The sequence below is a fragment of the Lissotriton helveticus genome, chromosome 8 (assembly GCF_964261635.1).
Source record: "Lissotriton helveticus chromosome 8, aLisHel1.1, whole genome shotgun sequence".
In the NCBI taxonomy this organism is placed as follows: domain Eukaryota; kingdom Metazoa; phylum Chordata; class Amphibia; order Caudata; family Salamandridae; genus Lissotriton; species Lissotriton helveticus.
The window spans coordinates 818,119,307-818,142,152 of record NC_136069.1 but is presented as its reverse complement, the minus strand read 5'-3'; the positions used below and the strand labels follow the sequence as shown (position 1 = coordinate 818,142,152).

The 22,846-nt window shown below is 43.5% G+C and overlaps 1 protein-coding gene across 2 annotated transcripts in view; it reads right to left on the bottom strand.

The window, feature by feature from the left end:
* BIVM (basic, immunoglobulin-like variable motif containing) overlaps positions 1-22,846 on the bottom strand; it is a 265,082-nt gene that overhangs the window by 44,886 nt on the left and 197,350 nt on the right. For both annotated transcript variants that reach the window (XM_078657636.1, XM_078657637.1), the window contains one exon: positions 13,529-13,625. In XM_078657636.1, coding sequence (XP_078513762.1) covers positions 13,529-13,625 — 97 coding nt within the window. The remainder of the gene's footprint in view (positions 1-13,528; positions 13,626-22,846) is intronic.

Sequence of the window (22,846 nt, the reverse complement as noted above, 5' to 3'; positions counted from 1 at the left end):
ATATCCAAACTCTATGACTTCAGGAGCCAAATTGCTAAGTTGAACTCCTTGGGATTTGGATGCTTGATTTCTCCATGGTTCTGAGTGAGGAGACTGGAGGTGAGATGTAGCTTTTGATTTGGAACTACAGAGAGCTCTAACAGGGTGGTGTACCACAGTTGACGGGCCCATATGGGAGCTACCAAAATCAGTGTGAGTGATGTTTGAAGTGGGAGAGGCAGAAAAGCATACGCAAATATCCCAGACCAATTCTTCCATAGGAAATTGCCTTTGGAGAGAGGGTGTGTGAACCTTGAGGCGACGTTTGGGCATTGTGCTTTGTCTACTGTGGCGAAGAGATTGATTTGTGGTATCTCCATTGTAGAAAGCATGGAAGGAGAACTTGGGGATGAAGTTCCAACTTGTGTATTTGCTGTCTCCTTCTGCTGAGGAGGTCGGAAATTTGATTGTTCACTCCCCGGACGTGTTCTGCCAGAAGGTTAATCTTGTGATGGATTGCCCATTTCTAAATTGTTTGAGACAGGCGTGACAGTTGGAGAGTGTGTTTTTGCACATAGTACATTGCTGTCATGTTGTCTGCGCGGACTAGGACAATTTTGCCTGCGAGATGAGAATGAAAAGCTTTCAGCATTAGAAACACTGCTAAAAGCTCCAGATAGTTGATGTGGAGACATTTGTGTTAGTCATACCAGAGACCTTAAATTGGGTAATGATGGAGATGTGCACCCCAACCTGCGAGAGATGAATCTACTGTTAGCACAACTTGTGGAACAGAGTCTATGAAAGGCCACCGTTTTGATACATTTTGCGGGTCCCACCACTGCAGTGAGCGATGGGTGCGGCTGCCCACCAACACTAGATCTATCAATTGACCCTGTGACTGATTCCACTGACGTGCTAAGCATTCTTGTAATGGGCGCATGTGTATTCTTGCATGAGGTACAATTGCAATGTATGACGCCATCATTTCCAGTAGCCGCATGAAAGTCCTGGCTGGCAAGGTTTGGTACTGCAGCAATAGAGTTTGGATATTGGAAATTCTGGTGGAAGTGTTGAGAGTGGCTCCTAGATAAGATTGTACATGTGAAGATTGTAGGTGAGACATTTGAATGTTGACCGTGAAACCCAGTTGGTAGAGTAGGTGTAGATTGGTCTGAGTGTTTTGGAAACACTTTTGGTATGCACTGGCTTTAATGAGCCAGTTGTCAAGAAGTGAAAACATTTATTTATTTATAAAGTTTTATATAGCGCGAACGTGACCCATAAGGGTATCAGAGCACTTTACAATAAAAGAACATAAATGGTTAAGGTGGTATACACACATTCAAATTTGTCAATTTGAACAATAGCAATATAAAATATATACATAACAAACAGAGGAACGAGATTCTGCAGGACGTTTAACAATAGACAGTTAATGAACGTTAGGAGATTGTGCTAGCAAACATACAAATTATAACTTCTAAAGATTCAAAGTTGATATATAAAATGTATAGATGACCAGGAGGACCCACAGCCAACTAAGCATTAGACAACATACAATAATGGAGCAGAAAGGGCAGTGATATAAGTCTTACATATATGGTAGACATGAATTTGTTGTCTTCTGAGATGAGCTGCTACTAATGCTAGGCATTTTGTAGTTACTCCAAATTGAAGTACTTTGAACTGATAGTGTTTGCCTGGTATCACAAATCTGAGATACTTGCGATGAACTGGATGAATGGGAATATGAAAATATGCGTCTTTTAAGTCCAGTATGGACAAAAAAAATTGTCTTGCTGTAGGAGAGTAAGAACCTGTTGAAGCGTTACTATATGGTAATGATCTGATAGAATGTAGTGGTTTAACTCTCTGAGATCCAAAATTGGTCTTAAGGAACCGTCCTTTTTGGGAATTAGAAAATAAAGAGAGTAAATCCCTGAACCTTGGTACTGAAACAGAACTGGTTCTATGGCTCCCTTTTTATAAGAGAGAGTGCACCTCTTGTTTGAGTAACTGTAAATGGTCTGACGACAGTTTGTGAACATGAGGTGGAATGTTTGGTGGATTGGAGGTGAGCTCCAAGCAATAACCATGTTGGATAATGTCGAGCACCCATTTGTCGGTTGTTATAGATTACCACATGGGGAGAAACTGTTGAAGTCTTCCCCCGACAGGTGCTTAGTGATTGGGGGAAGTGTGGGCAAGTCACTGTTTATTAGGGGAAGGGATGTTACGTGGTGTGGCGCCTTTACCCCTACCTTTGGAATTGTTTCCTCTATATCCTCCTCTGTAGATACCTCTGGAGGGAAAGGATTGGTTGTTGCCTTAGTAAGAGGAAACATTTGGGTCGGATGATGTTGTTTTGGACCCTGCTCTGTAAAATGAGCGGGGAAAGGAGCCTCTATTGGATGGGGACCAGAGAGCTCCCATGGATTTTGCCACCTCATGTCCTTTTTCATCTTTTCTAGGGATTGGTCTACTACAGGACCAAACAGATGTTCCTTGTCAAAGGTAGTGTTTAAAATGGACTGTTGAACCTCAGGCTTCAACCCGGAGTTTCTAATCCATAAATGCCTTCTAAGGAGAATGCTGGTATTGATCCCTCTAGCTGCAGTATCTGCTGCGTCTAAAGCACATTGTGGTACTGAAAATTCTGGACCTGTGTTATAAACATCGTCGTATCATGACGATTTTGATATCAGCAGACCGAGAATGGCTAGTATACTATGCACAAGCATTTTCGTCATATTCGAGTGACGATTTCAGCTTGAAACCAAAGATTCCGTCCTGAACCCTCGGGTTCCATTTTGTGATTGCCCTCACATAGGCCAGTGACTAAGGCCAAAAACGAGTCTGAAGGACACGTACACCTTTGCTGACTCCTGCACGACCTGGGCAAGCTGACAACACTGACCAAGGCCAAACCTGTTCGGTCAGTTCCTCTCCCAGTGGCCGAGCGAGATAGTATCAAGGCACAACATGCCATAAACCTTTCATCGCACACTAACCACGCCTAATCTTACACACACCTGTCCCTGTTTCCTACTTTATGACCAGCTTTACGAGGAGGAGGTACCCGTTTTTATTAGGGGTCCGCCGATATCTGATGGAAAATGTTGAGCCTTGCCGGATAATTTATTGTGGGCTGGACAAACTGAAAATAAGCTTGTCATCATGATTCTACTTTTTCTTTGTAGTGAAAATATGTGAATGGTCAACTGTAAAATAAGGAATGTTTGCCTAAAGCATAATATTTTGTATAAAAGGGATGGCTAGCTTTGTAAGTTTGAGCAGTCTCCTGAGAATATACACCGTGTTGTACTTCTAGGATACCTGTTACTGGCTGCAGCCAATACACTCGATCTTTGACTTCACCTAGAAGACTCTGTGTTTCTGTAGTCTGAAACAGGAAGGACTCGAAGTCTTAGGGTGTACCCCTGGCACCGCTGGGTTCCGAAAAACCCAGTACTTCAACATCTGATTAAGGAGTGAGAGATGAGGTTCCCTTCTTCAACTAACTGCTGTGATTTAGTCTTGTATTCATCTGGAAAATATTGGAGCAGTTGTTCCATTTCATCCCAGTGTGCCCTGTCGTATCTTGCTAGTAGGTCCTGTGTATTGCGATGCACCAGTGGTTAGCAGCTTCAACAGCCACTTGTTTTTCAGAGGCATCTATAAGTTTGTATTCTTTATCTCTGGGAGGTGCATCCCCAGAGGTTTGCGAGTTAGCTCGTCTGCGAGCATTGGACACTACTAAGGAGTCAAGAGGTAATTGTCCCCTAATAAACACAGGATCTGATGGTGAGGATTTATATTTTTTATCTACTCTTAGAGTTAAAATACATGCTCTGACAGGGTCTTTAAAGATATCATTTGCATGCCTCATCCTGCCTTTAAGCATAGGGAGTGTTTGACTTGACCGTTTCACATAAACAGTCCTCCTCTAATGTTTCTTTATGTAATGGTACCCCATGATGCTCTGCTGCTATAGCAATGAACTGTTGATAAGCCATATTATCATCTGGTGATGATAGCTTAGCAGGATAGAGGTCTGGCTCATTGTCTTCTGGAGGGTCAATGGTGTAATCATTCCCTGGGTCTGCAGGCAAGGGAGTATCTTCTTCTTCTTCTCCCTGCTCCACATCTGGAACAGTATGTGGAGATCCCTGAGGTGTTAGGTGTAATGGATTTTCAATTAATTGTGGAGAAGATGGTGGTGATGGAGAGGATTGTCGGGCAGGAAAACATTGCTGTTAGCTATGTCCTTCTTCCTCTTTAAGGGAATGTTATCAGCAGCGTCTTCTGCAGGAAGCTTGTGTTTTGCTGGAGTCTTAGCCAAAATATGCCGAGTATCAGGATTAATATAAATCTTTTTGTGTTTGAGATCCAATTTGGCCATAAGGACGTCTAAAATTGGTTTTGGAGGCTCGAGAACAGTGCCTATAGATTTTGGCTTCAAAAACGACTTTTCTTAGGTAGAGGAATGTTTCGGCTCCGAAGAGTGTTAGTGTTTCGAAACAGAGGGTTTCGGCTCTGAAGCATGTTTGTGTTCCGAAGTGGAGGGTTTCAGCCCCAAACCAGACTTGTCTTTGAGCTTGATTTAGGATCTGAAGGTAATTTTGGCCGACTAAATCCCGAGCTGGAAGGCTTGACAGTTTGTTTCGGTGCAGAGGGGCGGGGCGTCAGAAACACTGTCTCGATGCCGACCTTGGCCAACAAGGCAGAAGTGGTGCCATAGTATTATGAGTTTTGGAACAGGATTTAGGGGAAAGGGTCTCCGGTACTCACTGCACCCTATCCCGGAAGCACATCTTGGGACTCCAGATCGAGCTCGGAACCTGACTCAGGAAAGGAGAGGGCCTCTTCTTCTGCGGCGGACGATTCGATCTCTTCTTGATCGGATTCTTCCCCAAAGATATCCGGAGTGTGTTGGTTGCTTTGGCGCTGCATCTCTTGTCGTCGAGCCATAGGATCACGAAGAGACTTCTTGGACTGAAAAGACGTACAAGCGTCGCAGTCTTCCTCCTTGTGCTCAAGAGACAGGAACAAGTTATAAACTTGATGTAGGTTGGTGAGGGAATATTTGGCATGGCTCCCAGGACAGAATTGAAATGGAGTTTGTTCCATCTGCAAAAGGCTGGACCGACACGCCTAGGCCTGTCGGCCGCCCACAAGCTTTTCCATTGAAAATGGAGTTTGTCGATCGAATCGATACGCGGAGAACAGGGAAACGCGTAGGGAAGCAATACCACCGAAGGTAGAGTGGATTACGCACCAGGGGGAACCCGGAGAACGGTTTTCAAACCGGAGCGCAGCGATACCCATCCAAACCATGCACACTATCACCTTACCTTGTGCCAGGAAAGACTTCTTCGAAGAGAAACAACTTGCAAACATCCGAACCCAACATTAGAAAGGCAGGTGTATGCTAAGCATATGTATCTACAGCACACATGCCTCGAACATTTGGTTTTTCAAAATAAGATGTTAATACAACCCAGCGGAGCATATTCTGCCAGTCTTAGAATAAGAAAATACTTACTGGGCTATAAAACCAGGGTTATAGGTTATGACCTGTAGGTTGCACGATAAATTATGTAACAATATCTAGGGTTAAGGACATCCCTTTCAGGGCCCTAGTTTCATGGCAACAGTGTCGGTCTCTGGCATGGCTCTGCGTTCCTGGCGCCGAAAGCTATGTACAAGAACTGACGTCAGCGCGCTAGGGCGGCATCTAAGTACTCCGACGTCATCCCGGCGACCACGACGCCGACGACGCACGCGGAGCCGCAGACGACGCCTACCGACGCGCATGAGTACTGCTACGCAAAACTTTCCGGATCCAGTCTGACGCCTGGGGATATTCTAAGGTAAGGAATCTAACACTAACCTGTTTCTTTCAGATGCCCTGTGCATCCCCCTTTGGCTACTGTAGTTTCAAATGTGGGAGTTAAGCTAAACCAGAAATTGACCTTTAAGCCGCAGATAGCGGCGGTGATGGGCTTGTGTTTTGTTTTGCTACATTACCACACAATATTTTTTAACAGCTATTCATGCGCTAATCACATCTCATCTTGATTATACCAATGTTTTGTACCCGGGCCAACACAGTTTCTCGACCAGAAAGCTTCAGGAGCTCCAGAATGCAATGGCTCAGCTACTACTTAGGATCCCTCAACGCACTCCGAATTCTCTCTATCTGAAGGAGCCTTACAGGTTGCCGATCAAAGAATGGCTCTGTTCAAAATATTGGTTCTGGTGCATACAGCCTTCTATGGCTCTAGCCCTTAGCATAGTTCAACCAGAATCCTACATTACTGTCACTCCAAGGCCTTTCAATCTGCTGATGCAGGGCTGCTACTCAGTCCCAAAATTAAGCTCAAGAAGAGAGGGGGGTTTTCTTTCCAGCCTGCCCAAGCCTGGAACCCCTCTGCAGCATCATAAGAATTAAAATAAACTTAGGTTCTGAAAGCTTCTCAAAACCTGGCTTTTAAGGCCAACCAGTAGATTAAAATACTATACCATATACATACACATACCATGGATCTGGAACAACATCCCTCTATCCATCAGGACCACCCCAACATGGCTACAATTTAGGAAATGCAAAAACAACAAGGTGATGGATGGAATGCTTGAAATAATCTCAGCCACTGGCAATAGCTAGGAGCCACATCCCAATCCGTCATTTTAGGAAAGAGTTGAAGAATCACCTCCTTAAAATCGCTACATCACAATGCATTAACCATCCACATACTTCAGCTATCACTTGTTGACTTTTTGCTTATCTTTGAGCCTGTAGAGCACTTCACTGCCTTTTGGCTAGGTTTGAACTATAGGATACCAAATACATTGTGGGTCTAAAAAGGGTCACTAATTCACCACACTGCACACTACTTCAAAGCATTGTAAGGACTATAACAGCACATTTTACCACATCAATATGACACTAACTCACAAGACTATCATATTTACACATTGACAGCATTGAACTGTAATCCTTGGGCCACCACTCCACTGCATTATACCACTAGGGTCACTAGCTCACTGCAATGACCAGCATCATATGGAAAATGATTCATCACATTAACCCTGCACAGCAGAGGACGTAACTTGCCATGCGTTATCCAATGTACTGTAATCCTCCATGTTGCACTGCACTCTATGGATATTACACTACATACTTAGGACACTAAAACTATAATGCCCCTAGAGATGCTTGAGCACCACACTACTCTCAATGGTAGAGACACTATTTAACCATGTTGCACACAAATCAACAACACTGCGCTGCATGATAGTACTGTAACTCACCACATTACATCCTAGGAACACTGAATAGCATCCCAGAGACAGTAACTCACACTGCAGCTTAGGGAAACAATCAATCCAAACTGCAAAGCATCTTAAGGACACTAATTGGCCGTTCTCAAAAGGTTCTTCAGGGCATCAAGCAAGGTACTGAACTGCATCCTAATGACACTTAACACTAACCTAAACATAGAACCATTGAAGCTTCCACTACAATGCAACAAAATGAGAAACATGAACCTACTGCAGAACAATACTGTAAGGAAACACTTCTTTTTGCATGAACACCCCCAAAGGTTTTGACTGATGCTGCTGGTTTGTCGACTCCGAGAATGCATGGAGGCCTGCTAACCAGACCTTAGTGCCAGTGTTCAAACCCCTTACAAATTCTTTGTTGAATTGACGACCTCCAATTGGCATAAGCTAACTTAGCTGTAAGTCCCTAGTACATGGTACCAGGGGTACTCAGGGCATGTTAGTTAGAGGGTCTATCCAGAGCAGCAGGGCTGATTGTGCCAACCTAAGTATGACAAGATACAAATTCGCTCCCCGCCTGCCACTGCAGCTTGGAAGGGCATTTTTAAACTGCCAGTTCAACTTTGCCATTTAAACCAACGGCAAAGCCCCCCATTTCCCTTAACAACATATATAAGTTTACCTTGAGGAAGGCCTACCGAGCCCTAAGGCAGGGAATTATATATTATTAGTGGGACATGTACTTTAATTTGTCTTATAGGTAAAAAAATCCACATTGTCATTTTTACTGTAGACAAGTTAGTAGCTGCACTAGCTAGTGCAGAGTTATAGGCTGACATCCCAGCCTTGGTAACTTCTGAAATTCTATTGTGGTTTGCCAGTCTCCTCACCTCCAAGGAAGGGCTCATCCATTTTGAGAGTGAGCAGAATAGTGCACTCTGGGATTGATAAATGCACATAGCCGAACGTCAACACAGGGTGGGGGCTATCCTGGTAGCCCATTGACTAGCGTCTGCAACATCCCCCCAGGGCATTTTCTGGGTATAAATATGGCATCCCTAGCACCCTGAGCCTCAGATCACACCTGGACTAGAAAGAGAAACGAAAAAAACTGCCCTCATGACCCCTGGCCTAAACAAGAGAGGCTGCACCAACCGCTGGACTGCACCTGCTGCTCCTTGGGCTAATGAAGAGAGAACTGTGCCTCTGGTGCCTGGCTTCAGCCACAGACTGAAGTGGTCAGTCAGCTGACCCGATGTTCCAGCACCAGATCCATAAAAGCTGGAGCTGCCCATTCTGGCTAGTCAGTAGCCATCTTCAAGGAATCGCCACTGACCACCGACATGCAGCCAAGAAGACCTCTACCCGGACTCAAAGGTTGCACCTGTGTCCGCTGGACCCATCTGCGACATGGTACTGGGCTGGATCCACTCCTTCCTCACTGGCCGGACACAGCAAGTTAGATTACCCTTTTCCTCTCAGAACCTACAGAGATCAGATGCAAAGTGCCCCAGGGTTCCTTCCTGAGCCCCATCCTCTTCAACGTCTACATGGCACCCCTCAAAGCCATTGTCAGAAGCCACAGACTCAACATCGTCTCCTACGCTGATGACACCTAGCTGATCCTCTCCTTCACCAACAAACCCACAACCGCCAAAACTGCCTTCCACAGCGGAATGAACGCTGTCGCCACCTGGATGAAAAACAGATGTCTCAAGCTCAACTCGGACAAGACTGAAGTACTATCTTGGGACCCACCCCTTCAGCCCGAGACGACTTCTGGTGGCCAGCCGCTCTGGGACACGCTCCCACGTCTATGGACCACACAAGCAACTGTGGCCGCTCTGGGACACCCTCCCACGTCTTTGGACCACACAAGCAACCGTGGCATCATACCGGACTCGTCCCTCACAATGTACTGCCAAATCAACGCAGTTTCCTCAGCCTGCTACAACACACTCCGACTACTTCAAAAGACATTCAGATGGATCCCCACAGTATCCAGAAAGACGGTCTCCCAGGCAATCATCGCCAGCAGACTCGACTAGGGCAACACACTAGGGCAACACACACTCTATGCCGGTGTCACCTAGAAACAGCTCAAGAAACTACTGTTTATTCAAAACACCGCTGCCAGTTGGTCCTTGACATCTCCCACCACAGCCACATCATGCAACACCCCCAACAACTCCACCGGAAACAAAAGAATCACCTTCAAGCTCCTCACACAAAGCTCTCCACAACATAGGACCAGCATACCTGTACCACTGACTCGTATTCAGTTCTGTCCAAGGCGCCCTAGCCTCCGTCCCAAGATTCATAAGACCAGAACAGGATGAAGTTCATTCTTCTACTTTACCGCCAAGACCTGCATCACCCTGGCCCTGCAAACCAGGCTAACCGCGCTGTGACTCAATTCAAGAAGGACCTCAAGACCTGGCTCTTCAAATGATCCTCCTCAACACCCAGAGGTACCATCAGCCCCTCAAACCCTCCCAGCGATTTGAGACCCTCATGGGTGAGTAGTCACGCTTTACAAACCCTTGATTGATTGATTGGATTCAGTGTTAGTGTCAGGATTTTTTTGATATCCTGGACCTTTTCCAGAAAATAGCCCAACATACAAGAGCCAGAAATAGAAGATGCAGAATTTATTTATGGTATTCACAGAGCGCATCCGAGCTGCATTACATAAAATATTTTGATATATACAACATACATAAAATTACCTTCCAATAACTATACCTACTATTACATTATGACAATCATCGAAACTTGGTGTAATAAAGATGCATTGTACTAACAATGATACTTTATTGTGCAGCACAGTACCAACAGGACAGTGTAAATCAACGTCTTCCAGTAACTGACACTCAATCAAGAGTTCCAGAATATAGAGGCACAGTGAAACACTCCACGCTCTTAAATGAACACCAAACTTAATGCAATGAAAATATACATTACCAGTATGAACATTTAGTATGTGGACACGGATATTACAACTTAAATGCAACTACAATACATAACACCCCCCCTTAGCAAATTGTAAGAGCTACTTAGCCACAAACATACTAGAAGAACGTTGGAGGAGGAAAACAAAGGAAACATATAATTATATCAATTTAAAACCACAGAACTATTAATATCTCCAGCACTCATTTACCTTAAAGGTTACTTTACCTTAATATCTGTCAAGTTCATCTAGGGCCATTGTCTCTACTGTGTTAGCATTGGTTGTTACTCTTGAAGCACTTTACTGTTACTTTGCACCAATTTTGCACAATTACAAACATTGTTTTAGAAGCAAATTTTACTGACTTGTACATTTCTCCTTTTTAATTGAGACATAGTTATAGCCAATCATTATTTGAACATGGTTTTATGTGGTGAGATTAAAATATATCTGTGTGGTGTGTTGTTATTATTTTTCATATATATTGCAATTATTTTTATTAAACAGGTCTATTTTTTAATATTTTAATACTTATAAGTAACCCCTAACAGTTTATATGGCAGGGTGCATAGTAACTAAAAGGTAGAACTTGTGTACATGTTCTGACAGTGAAAAACACCTGAAGTAGTTTTTCATTGAAGCAAGGCTACCTCTCCCATAGACCAACACTTGGTTATCTTACTACACTTAATAAGTGAAAACCTCAGTTTGGGAGCAGATATATTCATTTGAATTGTAATTTTAAATCCTGTTTAATGGTAAAGTTGGATTTTAAGTTACAATTCTGAAAGTTGACATTATTCTGCCTAAACCAAATGCGCATGTCCACTAGTGTCCAGGGTCACATGACTGATAATGTCTCTCCTGTGGTGTGATAAGGGGACAAAAGGGCCTGGGTGTAGAGGGAGTGGGTAATCCAACCAGGAGGCTGGGGGAAGAGTTGTGCCCTGCCCTGATTAAACTTCAAAGGGCCCTGATAGCACACACAACGGGATGCAACACCAAGCTTGCTCTTGTCTTTGTCCCCCTAGGAGGTTGGAGCCAGGTTGGAGCCAAACCCAGAGAAGAGTGGAGAACTGACTAGAACTGTTTGTGAATAGGCCAGGAATTGCCCACGACACAAAGGCTGGCACTATGCATTAAAGTGGCACCCTCAGAACCTCTCATCAGAACACTCCTGGAACTGTGGAAGATTCAGAAGACGGACTGCCCTGCTGTCTGAAGAAGGAAGGCTGGATCAGTCTACCTTGAATCATGGATCGCTCGCCAAAAGTGACTTCAAGGGTCAGTTGACTGACCTCCTATTTGAGCTACACATATCCAACAAACTTCCCGAGACCTTCCCTGCAACTGCCCAGATAACCAGCACACACTGGACATGCCGGAGCACTGCTGCTGGCCTCTGCTGGAGTCCTGTTCCCCAAGATATGCCCCTAGGTCTTGGACCCTAGGCTGGCTTTAGAGTGTATTCCTCTTGCTTGTAAACTGAGCTCTAGCTGAAAATACAGATGTTTGGTTTTATTTGCGACCGTGAGCAGGCTCTTCGCTTCTGCTGCGATTTATGTGTTTTCCACCAATGAAAGTTCCAATGGGAACCTGCTCTTTGCACCAAAGAGCGGCTGCAGAATATACTGCTAACTCAAATTTCCAGTTGCAACCTGCTCTTTGCGCCGACAATGATCTCCTATTGGTTCCTGGCAACGTGATGTTCCAACTGAGACTCCTTGGGAGGACTTGGAATCTAAGAAGGTAAACTCTTCCCCAGAATAAACATGGTCCCTGTATCTGACCCACGCTCTGTCGTAGCTGGCCTGAACTAGTGACTTTGACCCACTCCAGAGTAATCAGTGGCGCTTTGGGATTTTGGGCACTATTTTTACCTGAGATTCATAACGCCAGTTCTACATTATGGATTTTTGGTGTCATTTTATGTATTAAAGTTTACTCTGTTTTTCTAAGTTGTTTTGGGGTTTTATTTATGTTGTGTTTTTACTGTATCACTGTTTGAAAGATGAAAAATACTTTACACATTGCCTCTACAAGGTGCAGCTGATATGTATCTGTAGTCATCAGTTTATTGCCAGTTAAAAGAAACTCACGTTTTTGTCTATAGTGATCTCAAAGATTTTTATATTGGTGTGACTGTGGATAAAATTATGAGGGTGGACATTTTTCAGTACTTAGATGATTGATTTTGAGCTTGGACTAGCTCTTTTGTGGATCAATTTGATTAGGGCAGAATGTTATAGTTAGGAAACATGCTCTAGGTCATCTGTTAATTGAGCATTTTATTCCCTTAGCTGCTTTTGTAAGGACTTGTATGTAATTTGCTGTTTTTTGTTGATCTCCACATTTCTTTACAGTCTCCTCATTCGTTTCTTGCTGATTTTTACTTCACTGAAGTATGATGGATTGACTGGTTTGTCCAATCTTTTTCTGAGAAAGAGATGGGCTAGATCATTGAGGAGGTCTATAGTTGTCTCCATCAAGTAACCTCTGAGGCGCTGGGGATGTCAAATATTTAGCTTTAAGAGTGATTGTTCTCTGGCATACAGAAAGGTGGTGTAATGGGATTTTTTCATGGATCTTTTCAAGTTCTTATTAGTTTGCCATTGAAATCTTTTTTGGCCGGTTAGTGGGGGTGACGGTATGAAACCGAATGGCATGATGGTCAGTCAAATCTAGACTAATCTGGTAATCTATTGTGTTGCACTTCGTGTTTGCTATAAAGTTGAGAATATTACCCTTTTTATAAGCCAGATAGGTTGAATAAGGTGAAGCAATTCGCAAATTCATTTTAGTCGTTTGTTAGCTTGTTCTTTTCAATGTTCATGGGGATGTTAGAATTACAATCAGAAAACCAAAGCACCCAGAGTGTTTACAACAATCAACCTATTTTATGCTATATTAAAATACCACTCTGCCTGACTTAAACAAAATAACTAAACTGTAGCAAGAAAAACATTACATACAAATCAAACATTGCGAATGTACTAGGCCCCTTTTACGATTTTAAGTTTTGCATTTCACACTTAAAACATATGGTATTGTCCTGATAAAATAAAAAATGAAAATTTTGTGATTCTACCATTTTCACACATTGACAATTCCATGCCTGTTTTCCACTATGACTTCATTTAGTAAGGCCTGGAAAAAACACGGTGTGAGATTTTTTTTTTACATATACAAACCAAGCGTGTAGTGCATAACTGGGTTACCTTATACACTAAACATCCCCACGAAAATGCATGCAAAAATTGTGTGCTGTAAGTTTGGTGTTGACTGAAAAACAACTGTGCTTACCTTTTTCGTTTTACGATACTGCAGGCCCCTTTCTGTGTGTCTAATGTCAAAGAATTCAGGATTTTGCGTATTTAGGTCAGTAACAATGTCTGCCCACCTACAGAAAACAAAAGAGAGTTTTCAAAACTAGTATACAGGCTACTGTCACAAAATGGCAGTTGGTGAGAATTTCTAGGAGTAACAGAAAGTTATAGTTCACTAATTAATTCCATTATGTCATATTTGAAGCAACATTTTATAAGTACTTCATATTTCCATACATTCCAACGGATTATACTTAATTTCCACATTTTGAGGGCAATACTACCACTGAAGGTCATCACATTTTGGGACCACTGACTCAGCTACACATCATTACAGTTTGGTAATTCCTGTCCCCTTGCAGTGGCAACCCTACCCATGTCTCTGTAGGGTCATAGGGGGAGTGGTAACATTTAGCTAGGATGCATCTGTGTCTACATGGCGAGCTCTGACTCCCGTTTAAAATGACTTAGTCAGGCTCATTGACTACTATAGTCAGACTAACTGCCAACTATTCCATTAATATTGTCTGCTTTTAACTGTGTTTTCATAATGTATTCACTTCTTGAGCTATCCAACACTTACCCTACTGTTGCACCCCCTTGAGTTAGAATAGTGATTTTTACCCCTACACTATCCAACACTTACCCTACTGTTGCACCCCCCCCGGAGTTAGAATAGTAATTTTTACCCCTACACTATCCAATACTAACCATACATACAATGTAATGGTATGCGTTGTAATGATATGCGTTGTAAAGGTAGTATGCGTTGTAATGGAATGCGTTGTACGGGTAGTTTTTAAAAATGTGTTGTAATGGAATGCGTTGTAATGGATGTTCCATTGTAAAAAATGCGTTGTAAAGGTATGCATTGTAAAAGTATGCGTTGTAATGTCATACATCCCTACTAGATCCATGAATGAACCCCAAGCATGGAAACATAAGGCTCACAGGAGAAGAACCCTTCCTAGAGGGCTGAAAATCAGGTGATTCGTGTGAGACAACTCAAGGAGGCAGAGTTTAGTTCAAAATCAGAATATGGATTTGGGGAGAATGAGAGGAGGAGGATCATCTAGTACAAACTAATGAAAGGGGAAGGAAGGAATTCTAAACAGCTTCCAATGACGTGCTGTTGTGTTTACATTTTCATTATATACCTTTAATTGTCTCGTGCTCTTTGTACTGCATCACTGATGACACTTGGAACCCCCAGGTTACATCGATGATCAGTTGAGGAGGTTGTTACTGGATGCAGCAGCTGTGCGGAGCTGTTAATGCTGTGCTGGCCTTTTGTGCATTATACTCAAATTAATCCTAATTCATAAAGACTTCGGGATTCATTAACTTAACAAATTGGAGCCGACTAGGAAAACACCTCATGCGTGCCATGGTTTTCACACCGTAATCAAGGAAAATACTGTTTGTTTTCAAACGGAGTCATAATTTCGGAGCATTGATCGGCAGTTAACAACAAGGTGGAATATCTTGTTCAGCGATTTGAAAACAATTGTACGTACTTCATGAACTGCAGGGGGTACTATTTTTTCAGGACAACATCCTCATCATGGGTGAAAATAAAGATATACATGATGAGAGAATTCGTTCAATTTTACAAACTTTAAAAGAAAAGGGACTTACTGCAGAGCTGTCCAAGTGCAAATTTGGAGTTGGCTCATTAGATTATTTGGGTCACGAAATCTCGGCCAAAGGTATAAAACCCAAGATGAATTTAGTGAATGCCATAAGGAATGCTCCTTCACCCACAAATAAAGATGAATTAAGGTCATTTCTTGGCCTGATAGAATTTTATGGTACATTTGTTAAATGTTTTTCTGAGAAAACGTTTAAAATGCGTCAACTACTTAAAAATAAATCTGCATTTATGTGGCCCGACGTATTAGAAGAGGATTTCAAGAAATTAAAAAAATGAATTATGTGATGCCAAAGAGTTAGTAAGTTTTGACCCTTGTTTACCATGCATTGTCACAACTGATGCCAGTCAAAAAGGGTTAGGTGTTGTATTATCACAGAGAGAATTGAGTGGAAAAGAAATAGCTGTTGCATATGCATCTAGAGCTCTTTCTCCTGCAGAAGAAAGATATTCAGTAATAGAAAGAGAAACGTTAGCTGTTGTATGGGGACTTGAACATTTTAGGAGTTTTATATGGGGTTTGCAGGTAGAAGTCAGGTGTGATCATAAACCCCTAGTTAAAGTACTTTCTCCGGATGGATTATTAAACGCTACCCCGAGAATAGCTAGGATGTCATTTCATCTGTTGGATTACAGATACTCCTTATCTTATATTCCAGATGTGAAGAATCAAGTGGCGGATTGTTTGAGTAGGTTACCTTTACCCTTGAAATCTTCTACTGAAAATTGGGATGATTTCCAAGTGGCTGGAATTGATCTTAATAATGACAATGTCAGCTTGAGTCCCGAAGAATGGGAAGAATATATGACTAAAGACGTACTTCTGAATAAGGTCAAGGGTTGTATTGTAAATGGTTGGCCTATTAAAAAATTGCTATGTGAAGAATTGAAACAATTTTGGGAAGTTCGTGAGAAGCGGTCACTTAGAGATTGTAATATGCTGCGGGGTGAAAAAATCATTCCGCCTTAAGAGTTGAGAGGGAAGGTTATTCAGTTGTGTCATAAAGGGCACCTTGATATTGTGAAAACAAAAAAATGCTTGAGAGACTTATATTGGTGGCCAGGAGTTGACCCTGAGGTGGAAAGGGCAGTGAGATTGTGTTCTATTTGCCTCAATTCGGATAAATCTCAAAAAATTACTATTCCTCCTTTGTGTCCTGTTTCTTGTTGTGTAATGCCGTGGGAAACCTTAAGTTTGGACATTATGGGCCCGAATGATAGAAATGACTGCAATATGTATATTTTAGTAGCTGTAGATTATTTCTCAAAATTGCCTGAGATTAAGGTAGTAGAAAGGGCTGATTCGGCTAATGTTCTGGAATTCATTGATGAGTTATTTCAAAGAGAGGGATTACCTAAGATCATCATTACTGATAATGGGGTACAATTCAAGTGTCATAAGGTTGAGGAGTTTTTGAAAAGAAATGGTATAACGCATAAAGTGACTTCTATTTATCACCCAAGTGGTAATGGCGAAGTTGAGAGATTTAATAGAGTTATAAAAGATTCGATAAAATTAGCTAATTTAAGAGGACAGGACTGGGTTATTGGTATTAAGAAAATGACTTGGATGTATCATATTACCCCTACGGTCACAGGGTACTATTATGAAGGGCCCTGAGCCGTTTCCTAAAGACAACCAATGTTGAATGAAACATTCTAAACTATTGGAGTGGTCCCCAGAACAGGTTAAGATTAACATTACGTTACACCAAAATAAATATAAGGAATTTTATGATTCTAAACACAATACAAAATAAATGATTTTTGAAGTTGGAGATTTGGTATGGGTCAAGTTACTGTTTAAAGTGAAAAAAGGTCAGAATAAATTTTATTCACCATTAAGAGTGGTTGAAATTTTCAAGAATTCAGTTAAGTTGTCAGATGGTAGAGTTTGGCATTAAGGTAGGTTTGTAAAATTCAATGGTAATGTAGACAAATGGTTGGAGAGTCAGAGTGATTTCAAAGATACTCGGAGTTTCCATTGGTTGGATTGGGACAGTAGTATGAATTCTGCATTAGAAGGGTAATCATCTGTTAACTTTCCTTCCGGAACTGGTCCAACAGAAAATTTGGTTGATATTGCTCCATTAGAGAATGAAATTTCATCTGATTCTAGTACTCATGGTCCTTATGAGAATAATTTTGTTGTTGAAAATGTTTCTGTTTCTTCAGATGTGATTGACACAGAAAATATTCCCATTCCTGACCTTCCATCGTGTGGTGAGGATATTTCTGTTAACAGTTTTGGTAGGGTTACTAAGCCACCCTTTTAGCTTAATGACTATATAACAAAAAGTTATTTCATTATTTTTTTATGTTTTTGTGGGAAGGATGGTGTTCTAATGTTTAGGAAGTAGGAAGTAGTTGCAAAGATAATTGTAAGTCAAGGATATTTGTAAATGTATTTGGAAGAATGCTTCTTATTAATTGTATTTTCTCTCAAGTATATTTTTATTAATTGTATTTTTCTTACTATGCATGCGTTTGTCATTTTTCCAATGTTAAAGGGGGAAGATGTGTTGTGTTTACATTTGAATTGTATACCTTTAATTGTCTCGTGCTCTTTGTACTGCATCACTGATGACACTTGGAATCCCCAGGTGTCATCGGTGATCAGTTGAGGAGGTTGTTACTGGATGCAGCAGCTGTGCGGAGCTGTTAATGCTGTGCTGGCCTTTTGTGCATTATACTCAATAAATTAATCCTAATTCATCAAGATTTCGGGATTCATTAACTTAACACGTGCCACTCCTGCTAAATGGCGAGGAGAGGCCGCGGGGCAGTCTGCATTGTCACACTTTAGATTTGCCAGATTTGCGGGGCGGGATTGCCTGAGTTGGCGGGAGCGACTCCTGCTGCCTCTGCTTCCCCTGCCCGGATACCTTGTGTGGTGAGTGGTCTGTCTAGTGTTATGGCCGTGCCAAGGGCCTGCTTCTGCTGGTCTCTTCATTGGGGAGAGGAGAGACCCGGGTGCAGGCCTAATGCTGAATTTGCCTGCACTGTGGTACTGCATGCCCTGGCATTCCCAGCACAGCAAGTCTCCCATGCACTGCACCCACGGCTGGATGATGGTGGCAAGCTAAGCAAAATGGGCGGACTTGGATACCTGGATCACACCCAGATTTCTTGTGGCCCCTGGACGCTCCTGACTAGGGAGAGACAGGAGCCATTTCCCCTAAAGGGGCCCCTGCAGGACGGGACACGCCGCGACTGCAGACTCTGCACTAAAACCTCGCCTCAGGACATGAGGATAAGTGACAACAAACAGGTTAAGATCTAATTTGAGGCCCACTGCCACGCATGGCTGAACATGACCATGAGGCTCTGGGATAGGGTGGCGGGCCTCAGGAATGTGACGAAGTAGCAGAACCACAGGACACACTGTTCAGTCACTGAAGGTTGAGGTGCAGCGAAGAGCGCCAAAGACCTCCCCGACCTCAACGCGCTGTGCGACAGTCTATAAATAGATCCAAGTTATCCAAGAAATGTAATAAATATACGATCGAAAAACGAAATGGGCAGGGCTATCTATGTAATATTCGATCATTTGAAGTAGAAAAAAAAACAATTTACTCACGGTTGAGTGGCTAGTCAGCAAACAAGACACACAAGTTGTAGAAAAGCAGGTGGCAGTGGCAAGTATCGCAGTGGCAAATATCCCGTCCTCCGTCGCCACTGTAAAGACGAGGCACGGAAGTAATAGTAGTTTCCACAATGCATTTATTAAAAAGAGAAGAGAGCCGTCCCAGCTGACGCAGCCACAGCGCAGGTAGCAACTGTCACTAACAGAACACCATGGCATGAACACTCCAGATGACATCACACCCTTACCATGATTCTACCAGCATAATCACATCACCACACATTTGCTCTATGTTTTTAAATCTTAAGCAAAGCATAACTACCATAGATTCCAAGATTGGCCTCCTAGAAGATCGGTTTGATCCCCTGAAAGAAAAGGCAGACACCTATGAGGAACATATAGTTCAGCTGAAGCGCCGCACCTCTGACATTGAGGACCTTGCCTCAACAGCTGGAGAGCAGTTACTCAGAATAGAGAAAGTCCATGTGGTCATAAGGAACAAGAGTGATGATTCCCGTTCTGGTTGTGGTTTGTCAGTTTCTTTGGATATGTGAAGGAGGGAAGCTAAGGTTCAGCTTGATTGGTGAGCCAGAGTGAGAGGATGCAGGGAGAGTTATTAGGTTATTTAATGTTTTACGTTTGACACTGCTATATTTTAGGCATGCCACACAGACCCACACCATCGCTGCCACATCTGCTGTGCAGTAGGTTGCAATCCTGCATGATTACCGCCCCTCTGACCATTGATGGCTCCAATTAAATGTTTGATCTGGAATATCAGGGGGCTTAATGGCCAACATAATGCCAGATAGGTGCTAGCTTATCTGAATTGACATCGTATATACATTGGCCTGGTTCATAAGCTGCACCTAATGGACTCGTCCACAGCCTGTCTCTGGGCTGGATGGATTGTAGATCTCACATCTCTACCTCTTCTAGTTATGCGCATAGTGGTGCTAATCCATAATGCTAATCCGTAAGGGGCTCGTGTAGAAACATGCGATGCGTACCGTATAACACACAGGACAGGTTTGTTATTCTGACTGGCGCATTACATGGGAACCCACTAATCATGATTTCAATCTATGACCCGAACGCAGATGTAGGAAAGTAGGATCTGCTTCTATGGTTACCCCCACTGTTTGCCTGGTGCTAAACTGTATTTGATTATTCTGACTGGGATCCTTCTAATCAGGACCCCAGCCTATCTGCTTTCTCCCTAAATTGTTGTGTTCAGTACATAGGTACATCCCAGATTGGATACTGGGGTACCCTTATAAGTCCCTAGTATATGGTACTAAGGTACCCAGGGCATGTCCCTTGCGTGAGAAGTTGGCCTGGTATATGATGCCCACTAATTAAAGGGGGCACCTTGCACCAGTCCAAACAACCTTTATGATGTATGAGGTCAAAGATAAGATTTAGAAAGCTATCCTATTGGTATCTGTAGAGAGCAGCCTTCAGGCTTAATCTTGAAGGAATGTAAAGCAGCTTGTTTTATAAGAATATCACCACCTAAATTAATTTAATTAAATGAAGGAGAACCATACAGTAGTTATATAAAAAATATGTATTTATTAATATAACACTCTCTACTATCCTCTACATGAGAATAGAACACAAAGCTTACAATACGAGATCAATAGACAGTTGTAAGAAGCACAATACACAGGAGGCTCCAGGGGGAGACCAAACCATATACTAAAATAGTGCTATAACAATCACGACTGGGACCAGAAAAAGTTCTGGAGCATGTAGAATCGCTGGGATCCCAAGGAACCATCCAAGGTGAGTAGATAGGGACCACATGGAGGACGGGTGTAGTGTGCTAATACGACCAAGGGCTCCGTACAATTCTTTGAGGATGTCGCGGTTGCAATGTTAATGTTTAAGGACCCTTCTAGGAGGACTTCGCGCAAACCATTTGTAACTTAAGAGACTGGAGAGCCACCCCACCCATGGATACCATAGTACCCAAGTTACCTATCCCAGGGGCGCTGGGTGCATAGGTCTGAAGTGGTATCGGAAACCGCTGTTCTCAATGGAGGGCTGTGAAGAAGTACTGCTGCTGTGAAGGTGAAAAGGATCCGGTGAAAACGGAGCCTGGATTCTGGAAGGAAGGGACCTGAAAGCAGAGGGGACAGAGTCTGGGTCACTTCAGAGTGACCAGGTGCTCGGTAGAAGAATGCCCACCGATGTCGGGTGCTTCAGGTGCTAAGCTGCCACGAGGACCAAGAGATGTCTATGACAACCAGGATCCAGATGAGAGCTGTCCCACGAAGGATGGCGAGTGCTGAGGGATAGGTGTCCGGCCGGAGCACCAACAAGCATTGGCAAAAGCAACCCAAGCAGGAAGGTCAAGCAGGTTACAGTGTGGACCAACAAGGTCCAGGGGACTCACCAAGCAATGGGGATCAGGGTACGTTTGAAGCAACCAGGAAAGCCCTACAGAAATCAAGATGACCCTCACAGGGACCCACAGGCCGAATAACCAGGAGTCGCGAGGGGACCTCGAGCAAGATTGCAAAGTACGAGCCCACGGAGCACTTGGTGTGAGGAGGCCGGAGTTCTTTGCTGTAAATACTGCTCAGGGTCAGGACTACACGGAGTCCAATACACAAGCCTGGAAATCGCCAACAAGCTCATGCAACTGTAAATGGATGCGGTGCACAGGGATTCGGGTTATGCAGTCCCCACAAGGGATACTGGCCTCAAACTTGCTGAGAGGGCAGATCAACCTCAGGGACCTTCGTAACCCACCTCCTGTGTTGCTGAAATCTTCGGAGTCTGCAGGAGCACAGGAGCAGCAGACCGGTCAGTTGCGTTGAGGTTTACATGAAACTGCAGTGGAGTGACCCCTTCACCCCAAGGGGGGAGATTCTTCAGTTGTCCTTAGCGCACTACAGATTCTGCACGGAGCCTGTATGGAGCAAGGGCACAGACAAAGCTTTGGACAGAGAGGGGGACAAAGTTCGGGCCCAGTCAAAGTCCAGCGAAGTCCAGAGTGTCCAGACGGTCGAAGGTCAGTGGTTTGTTCTTGTGGAATATTGTCCACGTACAATCTAAAGCCTTACAGCCAGTTAAGCACTTTTGTACCGACTGGAGAGGGTTGGACAGATTCAATGGACACTCCTAGGGGAGGAGCAGGACAGAGGGGAGGTTACTCCCATGCCCTTTGTCCAGTTTCGCGCCATAGCAGGAGCTGATGGCTCCCAGAACTAGTTTAAACTGGACTATACACAGAGATATCAAATGTGCCCCAGGTGCAAGCTTTCAGGAACTCTCAGAGTGCACCCACCCAGCCCCAATACACTAAACCCTGTCTGGGAGGTCGTCACACCTCCCTGTGACAGGATGCCTATTGTGCTGCCTTCCTCTGCTCGAGTTGGCTCAGCAGCAGGAGGGCAGAAATGTGTCTCTGGTCGGCAGCATCCATTTTGTGCTGTCCGGGTCTAGAAGGCTGGTACCGGAAAGACCAGTGACCCCACGAAGCTCGCTTCAGAAGGGTGGAATCATACCTCCACACCGATTACCGGTGTGGGAGGTATGATTCCAAGGTGTTTGATACCAAACACGAGATGTTTCTATGCAACCGTTCGAGATAGCATTTCCCGTGAGGTTAATGCACCTCTACCTATATGTCCGGCTGAGTCACACACTGACAACCCGGGAGAATGGTCTCTGAAGGCTGCAGAGGGACTCTGCTCATGCAGGGGCACCCTCTCACATAACACCCAGTACCCTGCCTTCAGAATTAATAAGGGCTGCTATTGGGGTGACTTATAAGTTTAGTGTAGTGATCTATAGATATAGTGAACCTATATCTAAAGTAAGTGGTGCAAACACCAACTTGCACAGGCTGCAGTAGCAGACCTGCAGTTCCATTTTGCATGGCCTCTCATGGGTGGCATAACACATGCTTCAGCCCATGGGAGACCTCTGGAGTACCTATGCCCTGGGTACATGGGTACCATATACTAGGGACTTATAATCGTATCCCAGTATCCAATCTGGAGTGTACTAAAGTACATGCATGTCAATTTAAAGGAGAAAGTAGA